Raw genomic sequence first — 13,955 nt, 5'->3', positions numbered from 1 at the left:
AAAAAGAAGAAAAAAAAACCAGCAAAGTATTATTCAAAGTTAAAGCAAGAAGGCGTTTCTGAATAAATTACTTTTGCTATTATCGCATATCGATGAAAATGCACGAAATGAGATTCTCGCGGAAAAACCAGAAATAAAATCTCCGTTAATATTTAATAACGGATAACGAGGACTCCGACATTTTTCAGATTCTTTTTCAGGGATAAATCTCAATGGAATCATTATACACGTAAATAATATTACACCTATCGATTTATTGTACTTTGCGCCGCGCAGCAAGCACTCGATGATATCCGTAATGAAAAGTAAATTGTGTAATCGGGTCAATTTGCACAATAAATACGGGCAATGTCCTCTTAATTATATATGCATTATGATTAAATGACTCTTTGCTCGTGACAAAATTATTAACAATCATGAGATCTCTCGGCAAAATAATCTTATTTAAGTCGTACAAGCTTGAAAATAAATTGCGCAACTAATATCACACACGCCCATCAGAATTATATTGTAAATACGCTATGCAAACAAGCAACTATTAATTAGACGATATTTTATTGGCCGTTTCAAATTAAACGGCGATTAAATGCATTTATTTCCGCCGTAAATCTTTCACGTTGAAAATGAATGTGTGTAATTGTAGATTTCCGATAAGTAAAGAGAATACGCGTAAAATGTGTATAAGATTTTACTCGTGAACGGCTATTGAGTCAAACGATATCACAATGAGCTTGTTAATGCACGTACGTGTCCCCGTGTATGGTCTGGCAGCTTGTCCCAAATGTATCAATGAAACCCATTTATTTAACAGCCACGGATCTCGTTCCCTGATCAAATTTAATGAAAAAATAGACTGGGGGAGTCCTACTTCAACGTATATGTTGCCGGATAGTAACGACCCGTAATCCATTCTTTTCACGTCGTCAGAGCACAGTTGGTTGTAATACGTTACGGGGATAAAACATATACGTCGTGCGCATCTTCCGGTGAATTCATATGAGAATATGGCGGACGTCCGGTCTTCTGGACAAGTAAGTAAACAGTACAAAAGAAAAAAAAAACAGAATAAGAATAGAAACTTTTATCGAGAGCACGCGTGTCACTCCGATTTATTTCGAGTATCTCGTCAGACAGGCTCGCTCGCAGTTTCTCACCTTCTTCTTCTATCACACGAGACCGCGTTTCGACGCATAATTAAGATTTCCGTCTCGTCGGATTCTAAGCAAATCATTGAAATAATTCGATCCTAAGCCTTTTAAATTGAATACATGTACATGTAACACAGAGTGTCTCTAATAATCTTTGTAAAAAATTGGTGTCTGTTACTCGAGCAAGTGAACAGGTAAGTTGCTGACCTTATCGATATTTTACTGCGTTAATTTCTTTCAAAACGAATGGGCACGATCTTATCTAACAATAAATATAAAATAAGAATTTACAACGTTTAAATACTTATCTACCGATAAACTATACTTTTCTTATTTAAATGTGACATTTAAGTGATTGACATTTATCAGTTTAAGTGATAATGATCTAGAAATTACGGATTGAATACCTCAATAGTTATTAATATAAATTATAAATGTAATTTGAAATATATATTAATATAAAAAAAGATAAGCTCTTAATACAAGCCGTTTTTTTTCCTTTAGTGATAAAAAATTATTATAATTCTAACATTATAAATATTTATCTCTGTATAGCGCTGAACATTCTAAATTTAGCTAGCAAGAAACGCGTTGCTTATAAGCGTCCATGCCAATAATAACCTCTGCCGAATACCTGTGTGCTATACGAAGCGGCAAGTTGAGGCGAAATTACAATCCGAATATATTACTGAATCATTTTAAAAGCAAAATCGAAAAAAATTATCTTTCTAAAAGCAAAATAAAAATATAAAAAAAAAGATTGTTGATTCCCGATTTAATTTCACTCAAATTTTCTTCATTCGTCTTATTGTTAGCGAAACAATGTACTATCTACGAGTGTATGATGATTAAACAAATCTCGACAATGATGCGAATTACTAAATTATCCATTTAAGTCAGACTCAATTAGATTCAATTCTTACGTATTAACGATCAATTGTCAGCACCACGTGCCACGATCGCGATCAACATAATACAAGGGATGACCTAGACTTCTATTCATCTTAGCTGTTATCTAAGCTCTATCCCCATCAATACTCATTATATAATAATATAACATAATCAATCTTTTTTTAATGAAAATCCTACTGAAAGATTAATTCTAGCATGTTTCTCCGAGTATGCTGTAGTGGTTGCAAAGACAGAACATTGTAAATAATAGAGGAGACTCTATTCAGAAGTGATTAAAATATTCTTGGACAAGAATTAGTTTGGCGTAGACCAGATGCTGTCAGTATTGGTCACCGAGCAGCGATGCAACAGGATATTTGCGTCGCATAAAATGTTAATGCCTCTTTCATAGAACGATAGCACTTTATCACATTCGAACATACGAGCCGCCGAGCCAACTGTAGCAATTGCATCGATATCTCTATGACGACCGATGTGCCAATAATAAGTTCGATGCAATAACAAACATTCCAGTTACGATGGACTGTTAGAATCGTGCACGACTGCCACTTGGTTCGTGTATATCGTCTGTTACGCTCGACGAGTCATTTTCGGCGAGTCGTCGGTTGATGCAAACTGCTGCGGAGTAAGTCGTTCCGTTGAACCAGGATCCGCATCTGCATTCTGCATGCATGCGTACCACGCGCGCGTACGTGTGTACAAACAGCGCGCACTAATGCGCAAGATGAAGCGTTGCTCTAGAGTCTAAATCAACAGAAGCGGAACGGTGTGTAGCGAGAGATTCATTGTCGCACGTGCAATCAGGTGGATAACGGATATTTCATTCTGATGCAACGTTCACGTGCAGATCGCGCGTGATACACGATGAATGCAGCAGGTAATGTGCTAATCATAGCGTTCGGACAAATTTTCATTCGTGTCACGCGACCATTTTCGCGCTTGGATGATTCGAACGATTTGAAATTAGTCATCGAATCTGTATTAATGCTATTAACTTTCACAAGTGTGTTCCACATAAATTTCTATCAATTCTCTTTCATTTTGATTATCTTCAATAAACGCGTTTGCTACACAAACACACGTTGAAAGTAATTTTAAAATTTTGATACGTGCAAAGATATAATAAAAGTGTCGTATTTTATATACTACGTATTTTTATATGTTAAAAAAATAAACACGGAATAATATAATACTTAAAAAAATATATGCGTTGCCTTCCGAATTAACCTGAGTTTATTCAATGAAGAAATTAATCATGAGTAGAATAAAAATCATCGTCTTTTTATGCGGCGCGGCGCAAAATACAAGTATATTCAATATTTAAGATAGAAACGTTAAAAAAGAATCGATGTAAAATAACAAAAATCAATTTTTCCATCAACCTTGAAACGACTGACTAAGCAAGAACAATTGATTTATTTTGAAAATACCCATGCAAACTTATCACAATATTATTTTTTTTTTCCTATTTACGTGCGTTTACATTGTCGCGTCAGACTGTCTAGTAAACAGTTTAATTTCTGCAACGTCCATGCAATCTAAAGTCAATATTAACTCGCGAAATAATTCTAACGAGGACTAAAATTATGAATGTTCTAGAGGAAATAGACAGTGACGTAGAAATTTACTTTTCTACATAGTAATAACATTATAAATGTTTCGGTGATTAATTATTGAAACCGGATTAAGTTTGATTCAATCTTAATAAAAACAATATCGATAAGCTTCATGAAATTTTATTTCATGTGTTTGTTAAGAAATTGACAATTGAAATAATCTCGGAAGTAAATTGAATAATAAAAATAATTGATTCGTTATACGATCTTATGTTCTATAGACTGAATAAAATTTTATAGAAGATCGTGTTACATAGGTTACGTCGAGGACAACTTGTTGACATGTTTAATGACTTTAACAAAGTAGGTTTTGATCTACCGAAGAAAGAAAAATTCAATACACTGAAAAAGATACTTCACTCTCCAAGTAGTTAAATGTTTTGCTAACAATTTGGATTTATGGTCTTTTTCGGGACAGATGCAACCTTGAATTAATAACAACCGAGTATACGAGAAATTGAATTCCCACAACAGCAGAAGAGATAGGACCAGATTCCGCGTTGGTGCGATTCAATTTTCCCCTACTACACGAGAATATGTACTTTGTTACGAGTAAAAGGAATTGTACTGTTGAAAGTGCGTCAGAAAGCGCTCTCCGTTTTTGCTGAAGAATTGTGCATAATAAACGATAGGTGCATTTGACAGTAAGCGATAGTAACTTGACCGTGCACTCAAGGCCTGCGACTCAAGGTTGTTAAAACTGTTGTATCAAAATATACGTCCTACAGTTACAATTATTGTATACTATACATATATATATATGTACCTTGGTGCTACAAGGGCCAATGTCCGAATTTTCAAATTATCTGAAATTTAAAATTCATTTTTTATATTTCTAAAACAGCAAGTAAATTTGTACATAATTTGTGTCCTTTATATTTTAGTTATATTAATGTAATGTTAATGTAATGTTGTTTACTGCTGTTTTAACAGTGTTAAGCTCTGTTTCAAGTTTTGCCTATGTGAACATTGGCCGTTTTTGCACAAAGGTTAAAGTGAGATTGGCTCTTATACAATTATTATTTTCCAAAATGTATTCATAGGAGGACATTGGCTCTTTTAGCATCAAGGTGCAGATATACAGACGGGCTGCGGTAAAATTATTTTTTCATTAAATGCCGAAGGTATATTCCAATGAATCGCGTTCACAGATACACATCGAATCAACATCATAAATTCGATATTTTTAATTGTTAATTGCCATCTTATTAAAACTAAAATCGATTATGGATAATTTAAAAATTAAATGTGTGATTTCCACAATTGATTTTTCACATCGTTTTTTATCCTTTTTTTGTCGACATTTTAACAATAATTTATCATTTGATTGCGACAATTGCATTGCATTCTCTTCAAATATCAATTTTCAACGATTTTTTGTGTTCTACCATCTTTTGTCTTAATTTTATCATTAATCCATATCACGAGTTTAACTGATATCTTGTATGATAAAATGAGGTATTGAGATATTGAGATTTTTAATACATAAATGGATATTCGATATCGGTATATAGCGATTGAGTTCCGTATCAGCCCGACACCAAGCACGATAAAGACGATGCTGAAAAATGAATGCCGTTCGCATAAAGATAGTGATGAAAATGCAATGGTTTATTAATCCGCTTACATAAAACTGTTCGAGACAACAAAATTTGGAATTGGTTGAATTCTAACAGTATTCCTAGCGGTTGAATCATGTATGAATTGTAAATCACCCTGTGTGTTTCAAGGATAATTTTTTTTACCTTTCAGATAAATCTTATAAAAGGCTCCCGTTGAGCAATTCTTTGTACAATAAAATCCCACACCATTCACCATCCGTTCTGTCCCTTCTTTCCATCGAACACGGAAACCAGTTGATACATTCGTTCGTTCAGGATTCGCTACCGCATCCGATTCGAAAGGCTACGAGGAATGCTTGAGAGATTACTATATTGAGGCCATTATATTTCATTGTCGATCGTTTATCGATTGTCGTGATCAAAGAACGCGTGGTACGACGCAAACATACTATGGCCATGAAGATGCTTTGTAATTCTCACTGCACCTTCATGCGATTTAAATCATTGAGTCGCTAAGCGGTATTAGCTTGTTAAAAGTTGATTGTTCGCAATGAAACGGACGGTATGTCGGTTAATTAGTCAATAATCGTACAAGCCAATAAGCGACGTACAGTTAATTTTTTCGTTGCGGAAAAATCACTTTTGTAATTCGGAATAAAATCTATAATAGCGAGTAACGTGAACAAATCATAATTACTGCCGCATATTTATATCGTGATTTTACATAGGATAAAGACAGGTAATATGAAATAAAAGCTTGTAATTTTTTTTTAATTTTATGATTTAAAAATTTATATTATTTTTATTGTTAATGTTATTTTGTAGTAGGTCCCCGATTTAACGCTCCTTCACTACATGCGATGATATTACTTAAAATGAAAGACTCAAACTTTAATAGCAGGTCAATAGCAAATTTAAGGTATAATTATACATAATTTATTTGTATATTAATACTAAAATAAAGACGGCACGTTTTAAACCAAAACGTAAATATTTACGTTTATAATATTTATTTATTATATTATATTATTATATTATATTATGTTCATTTATATGTAACTCATCACACTTTGATTCACATATATAATTCCGACTAAGATAGATATTTAATAGAGTACCAAGTAATTACAGCTATTTAGTACTCAGTGACCACCATTTATCTTGAAATTTACTATAGTTATTAATTTACGTAAACAGTTACATTTTATATTGTTAACAATCAATTGGAATTTTAACTATGGTTGCTTCAATAAGGATATTCCACGTCTATGTTCATACTACACTCTCAAATGTGAGTTAATGAGGCGGCCATAGTTAAAATCCCAATTGCATTATGCAATTTCTTTTTTACAATTACTAGCAAGACAAGCGCGCGCTACGCGCGCGATACACACTTTTTATAATTTACAAATTACTTTACTCGGTACACACATTAACCCTTGATACATAATTGTCAAAATTTACGCAATGACAGTAGCACACGAAGTAAGTATAGCGGGAGAACCAATCAGCATTACGGAAAAGCGTCAACAATAAACTTCGAGAGATGCGACTATCGATTTAACATGAACTTTTTCAGATAGGAATCAGATAACATTATTAATCTTAACGTTGATGCACTGAACTTATCTTCTTATACTTCACATATCGGGTTGCAAATATTAGATATGAAAGATTTTATCATATTTGATCTAATAAGACCATCGGTTTCAACAGTATATGGTCGAACCATTTTCGTACATTCAACAACGGACAACTTGTACAACGTTTTATGTCTAATTCTGTCCGATTATGCGCTCATGTGTTATGTATTTGTCCAGCTTTGATGTGTCTTGGTTTGTTTGTTAGTATATGTATTGATTTAAAAAAGATAATTTTATATCATCTGCCATTACCCTATATTCTTTAAATCACCTCAATAAGTAAAGTTTATCAGTCATATAAAACTAGCTTTGAACTATGAAGTTGATTACATTTACATCCTGCATTTAGCAATCGATGTCTATCGTTTGACAAATACAAAATAAATATTAATTTTAATTCAAAATTTTCATTCGCTGTTATCAGCGAATTATAGATTTATATCTTATGTCATATTTTTTGTATTATTTTACAACAAAACGATAACGTCAAACAGGAATTATTTTTTAATTTTGTACGTAACATGCGCATTTGTAAGTTGTACATTTTAAAGGTTTTGAAGCAAATTGACAAAATTATATTTATCTGTATACAATATATCATGTACTGGGACTAGTGATAAGTAAAGTTTTATTATTCTAAGCCATAAAATGGTTTTAACGTTAAACTTTCTCCGCATTCTAGTCTCTTTGGAGATATAAGTGCAAATTAGCACAGGGCATCGCATAGATTTGCAGTTTTTATATTATTATAGACAAAAAAAGAACGGACTGCACATGTCTTGACATGTCGACTTTTCGCCACGTCTAATCTTACAATACATTCTCATTCCTCCTCTAGTAATCTAATCTACTTCTCAACTGGATAAAAAAGTAAGATCCAGTTTATCATAATAAATCACTGCAAAATATGTATAATTATACAAAATTATAGCATAATTATACGATAACGGCGAGTCGATTCAAGGTTGATTATACATATCCTTCGACATTAAAAACGGGGGCGTCACCGATCCTAAGTATCCTAAACTATATCTATCTGTCCCTGAACCTGCAAGAGCGCCCGCTGCTCCTACGAAGCGTATATAAGACTGACGGCGTTCTATTACAACGCGCAGTGTTAGATTACCACCTCGTCGACAATCGAGCATCGCGTTGTTAGCGCTTGCAGAGAAACTTGCTTGGACAGTTGTTCTCTGCAATTCGTACACTGAAACTCGCGAATCTTATCGTTCGTCATGGAGAACATACGCGCTTCAAATCGGGTCGATGCAATTCGCATCGATAGCGACAAGGCCACCACCACTAGTTTTGTGAAAAATGCACCGAGGATTGCGAGATATTCGGTAAGAAATCAAATGGACGAGCTGAACGAAAAATTGAAATGATAATTCGCGCGTATTGTGACTCTTGAAAGATTGAATTGATGTTTGGTGAATTTGGTATATGTCATAATATGTCTGAATTTTACTTTAAATTGACTTGAATATGATATGTTTATTTGTTTAAATTTTAGAAAAAAAATTTTTAGAAAAAATTTCTGAGAGTTCTGTTTTTAGGGCTAAAAATACGGAACATTGCATCTCTTGAATCCAATATATGGATAAATATATGATGAACAATATTATTGTTAAAAGAACAGTTCAACAGCGTCATTTCTTAATTCTTCATTATTCATATCATATATATCACGTTAGATTAATGACAGCTTTCTTTGGAATATGGCTATTTTATTTCGCTTAATGAACATGGAGATCGTTTGTGCGCATGTACCTACCGCGTCGAAATGTTTCACCATATCAAAATTGTATCGTTTCCAATTTTTCGTTCGAATGTTCGAACATTCCTTCTTCAAAATAAGTTATACTTGCTTGAGGGATAGAACGGATTTTATTCTTTGCCTTTGATGATGTACTCGTAAATGTGCCTTATTGCGATGATCTAATCATTTTCTCACGGTAATTGTGGAACATCAGACATTATTATGCAGATTATTAATTACGTCAAAAGACACCGTGCATAAGATCTTTCAATGTAAGTAACGAGACGCTCCCTTTGACGTGACGTAACTCGAACGTGATGACAACGCGTCTTCATACGCGCGTCCTCCCAACGCATTATTCTACAAATGTAATGACATGTAATGCTCAATGATGTTGCCCTTAACCGAGAGAAATCAGCGCATTAGGCAAGTAATTGGTTTATGATTTAGCAAAAGATTATTAAATAACGGATCAGTGGAAAAACGTTATAAATTACACATGAATAATAACGGCATAACATTCAAGGCAATACAGTTTTGCATTCTACAAAGTTTCCTCGCATTCTAAATAATGCATCGTGGTATCGCGTAGCACCGAGATAAACGCATTTCAGACATCCGTTCAACATTCAAAGGAGAGCGAATTGTTTCCACATTTTTTTTTTTAAATTATCTAAACGTCCCATTTTTTTCTAGAGATTTTTAATCGAGCATTATTTTATAAACAGTTATGCTGTTTGCAAGACTGTCGTGTCAAAATGCACATCGCATCCGCTTGCAAGCGCGCTTTTATCAACTCTTATAAATCACTGCTTGGAAGTAGATCAATGACAAATTAGCGTTGGGTGACGTTGACCGCGTAATGGACCGATCGTGATAAAACGCATTGGATAAATGAGAATGTCTCACGCATGTCGACGTGACATGCGGTGTAATAAACTGGCGCATCATTCCCATGTATAAAAGTCTCTTCCGAATCCTCGACTCGGGGATCGTGTCACAGCGTTCCGCGCAAATTATGCTGAATTTACTTTTCTCATTGTCAGAATTGCACGACGCACGTTTCATGTTCCGGTTAACTCTATGTATGGTTAATTCTAATTAAAATATCATCAAATCAATCAATCATCAAATAACACCGTTTAATATCAATAATTTGTCTGATAATTTCGTCAAATATCGACTGCGTTTTTGTAAAATATTAATTAGTAATATTTTTAATTTCTGAAGAAATAACATCAGCTTCTAAATATCGTATCGTAATATTGTAATTTACTGTCTCAGAATAATGTCAAATAATTTTCGTAAAAATCTCATAATATTCTTATTTTTAAGAGTGATGTGCAATGCCAAATAAGAGCACAATGCCAAACACAAGGTCTTCTAGTGTGAAATCGTGATGGACTAAGACCATGAGAATAGGATGTCGAGTTGAGCGAAATATTTAATTTGCTTTGTCACATTGAGGATGGTCCGAATCAGAGACCGAAACGTATGTAAAATGATTCTTGGGGAGGAATACACGATTTCACACTAGAAGACCTTGTGTTTGGCTCTTATTTGGCATTACACATCATTCTTAATTTATTACTCGGAGCCTATCCAACTTTACGATTCTTATTTTTGTAACATTTTTATTTCAGTTGTCCGATTCGGTTGACGGATCGAACAACGGTATGGATTATCATATCGAAATAATTAATAAGGATGACAAACTGAGGGTGCTGAAGTTCCTGAGGAGATTCTTCTTTAGAGATGAACCGCTCAATCAGAGCATCCAATTAATTCCGGAGGGTGAGGACAGTACATGCACAGAACTGGAAGACTATTGCAGTCACTCCTCGTTCGAAAATAACTTGAGTCTAATGGCAGTCTCTACGAGTGGTGCAATTATCGGAGTTCTGCTCAATGGTAAAGTTGTGACGTTAATTTTTTATTCGCTTTATGAGTACTCTATGAACTCTTTTTATAAAAGTGATGTCTTTCCTCGAAAACATGGCTTACAAATATTTTTGTCATCTGACTTTACGTCATTTAAATTAGTCGTTTCATTGGCCGCATTCAGCAGATAGAACAGCTCAGTAAATTTTCAGTAATTTTTTTTTATATAATAATCTTGCCTTTATAGTTTTTCACTGGATCTTATGTAGAAACCAATCGCAGTAAAGAATAATTATTAGAATGCTCACTGAGCCGTTTTATCTGTTGAACGTAGGCACTGTATCTTCCGAGTGATAATCATCAAGCATATAATTTTCACAAAAGTGTTGAATAACGCAAAAATAGATTTTTTAATTAGTGTTGCGCACTTGACTCTTGATAGCCTGTTTTTTCTTGTTAATTATCTTGTTTTTTAATGAAAATAAGAGTTTGTATTATTTTTGTTTTTCTAATTATTGCTCGAAAATATTTAATATTTATATTTATTTTTAATATCATCCAAGTAATTGAAATTATTTTACTGTCTATCGTCTATAATATTGTATTAAATATCATTTTTGCTCATTTTTCTGATATTTGCAATCAAAACAACTATATTAATACATGCATATCACTACTTTTTTAGGTAAATTTAACTATATTTGTTAATATATGAACAACTTAAAAAATGTACATGTATCGCTATCCTATTGAAATACAAGTGTGTCATCTCGTTTGAGCAGATGCAAAAATTATCAGTTGACTTGAATCTTAACTGTATTCAAATAAATGCATACTAAGATAAGAGACCAAAGAAATATACAATGGTACCGTTCAATGTTACGTAAAATGCTACGGGTCTCGAATAGTACCGTGAGTTATTATACGATACCGGTTATGACTTGAAATAGATAATTACATCACGTAATCTGCTGATAGATATGTATCTACATTAAAATGCACAAGCCACGCGATACGAAATTACATTTCAAAATTACGCATCACACATGTGTGAACTGCTAACGGTGCTGCAAAAATGTTAAAGATACAATTTCAAATCAATAAGAATAAATAAATAATAACATGATAATTAAATCGGATAATAGGAGTAAGAGTAGCAAAATATTATTAAAAGTCAAAGAAAGGTATCTTATCAAATTGATAATAATTCTTTAAAGTAGTAATATTTTTAAATAAAAGAATGGAAAAGAACAAACATTGTAAAAAAAATTTTTAAATATTATATTTACAAGTGAAGAAGTATTATTGAGAAGTACATAGTAAAAATAAATTTTTAGCATAATTTAACATTATTAAAGATAGATTAATTGGACCTGATATCTCATTCGTTTCATATTTTAATATGCAGAATTATTAATTTGCAATGTAGATAAAAAAAGTCTTACGTAACACATTGCTACAAGTTGAAAAATATATTCCTTCATTAAAAACTGGAAATACAGCTACATTGTGTTTTATATTTAGAAAGACTTTATATTCAGATACTTTGAAATTTCCGTTAGATAACATGACTATTATTACATGCAAATATTTAATTAAGAATTGGTTTTTTCATGACAGAACATTAAAACATTTCATAAAAAATATGTAAATTATTGGTAAATGACGGAACAAATTAAATCATTCTATGTAGAAGCCTATAAGAATTTTTAGATACTTAATTGTTACACAATGTGATGATTGTGGTGTAGAGTTGCGTCTGCTTTCTAGGTCGAAAAGATCCAGATTTCACTCAGAATAATATCAAATTTTTAATTGATCTCTCGGAAGGCAATGGCAAACTACTAAGAATACTTTTGTTAAGATAGTTATGAAGCATGTATTAGCACGCATCAAATTGAAATCACGATCTTTGATCAGTTATGAAGAGTGACTTGAGATTGAGTAAAAGTTACACATTATATTATACTAATTTATACACTAGTATTACATTATATCTTAATTTAATTCTTGGCTTATCATGTACGATAATTGATGTCATTAAGATAATATGCAAAATACAAAACGCAAAGTGCACGATTTTATATATGCGTGCGTGCGTGCGTGCGTGCGTGCGTGCGTGCGTGCGTGCGTGCGTGCGTGCGTGCGTGCGTGCGTGCGCGCGCGCGTGTGTACACGAGAATATATCTATTAAAATAATTTTTTAATTTTGCTCTCAATAAGTATTAAAAAGTAGAAAAAATTATTCAAAATGCTAAAAATAACTATTTATAGGTGTGATTAATCAATGGAAAAAAAACTATTAATTAATCACTTAATAATTAACTTAATAATTATGTATTTTTACATGTATTACAGCAATAATTCTTTTTATTAAATGTAATATATATGTACTTATAAATGTACTTATTAAATACATTTTAATAAAAATTAATTATGTAGCTGTAGATGTAGTATAAATAACGTGGATTTATAGTTACTTTTTACAGGCAAAATGGCTCCTTTGTCAAACGAAGAACCAGAATACATACGATTGTGTAAAAATGCGAAATTTAAGAAGATATTAAAATTATTGCACCAATTAGACAAAGGTGTAATCGTCGGTGGACAATTTCGGGATTCCAACGTTTTGGAGATCAGAATAGTTTCAGTGGACACAAATTGGAGAGGAAAAGGTGTCGCAAAAGCTCTTATAGAAAAGATAGAGTAGGTATCACCTTAATGTCTGGAAATATGTTTAGAGATCTATTCAAATATTAGATGTATTCAAGAGCAAGCGATATATTTTTGATCTATTTATAAATTACAGAGAAATCGCAAAGCAGCAAGGATTTCATTATCTCAGGGCAGACTGTACGTCCTTTTTCTCTAGTAAGATATGCGAGCGACTTGGCTTCGAGCAGATATACAAGCTTAATTATAGCGACTATGTGGATGAAAATGAAAAACCAATCTTTTCACCCGCGTCACCTCACGTAGAGGCTCTCACATATGCAAAGAAATTATAAGAATAAAGTTAAAAGATGAAATTGAAGAGAAATATCTCGAATGAATGAGAGGTTGACGTGAAGAATGACAAAGAAATAAGATGTTATATTAAAAATGTATAGCGATTTGCATTACAAAAAGAACAATAAATGAAACATTTTATATTACTGTATAATACACGTATAAATTGTATATTATTATATAAGTGTAATACTAAACCACTGTAAATATAGTAACTATTTCGAAAAATTCTATTAGAAGACAGTATAGATATGTCTATGCAAATAATTATTATATTGACGCAAATGTATTATATATCGCCAATATGTGCGTGTATATAATTTAAAATTGTAAATGTAAAGAATGTAATTCATTTTTGTCTATTTAGTAACATCCAAAATTTATTGTCAAATATACGTGAAATATTGTGTTATTTTAAAATAATT

General features: G+C 32.5%; 1 protein-coding gene across 6 annotated transcripts; it reads left to right on the top strand.

The window, feature by feature from the left end:
* Positions 1-899: 899 nt before the first annotated feature.
* Positions 900-13,947, top strand: LOC105198497 (dopamine N-acetyltransferase). Of its 6 annotated transcripts, XM_039455767.1 has the most exons (6): positions 926-1,031; positions 1,131-1,342; positions 2,255-2,685; positions 10,284-10,551; positions 13,011-13,227; positions 13,331-13,947. In XM_039455767.1, the coding sequence occupies exons 4-6, from the start codon at positions 10,317-10,319 to the stop codon at positions 13,527-13,529; spliced, it is 651 nt and encodes a 216-aa protein (XP_039311701.1). In that variant the 5' UTR covers positions 926-1,031; positions 1,131-1,342; positions 2,255-2,685; positions 10,284-10,316; the 3' UTR covers positions 13,530-13,947. The 6 variants fall into 6 exon arrangements, with proteins under 6 accessions (XP_025992934.2, XP_039311702.1, XP_039311700.1 ...); XM_039455768.1 differs by lacking the exon at positions 1,131-1,342 and having other exon boundaries at positions 915-1,031; XM_039455766.1 differs by lacking the exon at positions 1,131-1,342 and having other exon boundaries at positions 915-1,031; positions 2,244-2,685.
* Positions 13,948-13,955: the final 8 nt, after the last annotated feature.

Source organism: Solenopsis invicta, chromosome 12, assembly GCF_016802725.1.
Source record: "Solenopsis invicta isolate M01_SB chromosome 12, UNIL_Sinv_3.0, whole genome shotgun sequence".
Taxonomy (NCBI): Eukaryota; Metazoa; Arthropoda; class Insecta; order Hymenoptera; family Formicidae; genus Solenopsis; species Solenopsis invicta.
The sequence above is the reverse complement of the archived record's forward strand: the minus strand, read 5'-3'. Positions and strand labels throughout refer to the sequence as shown.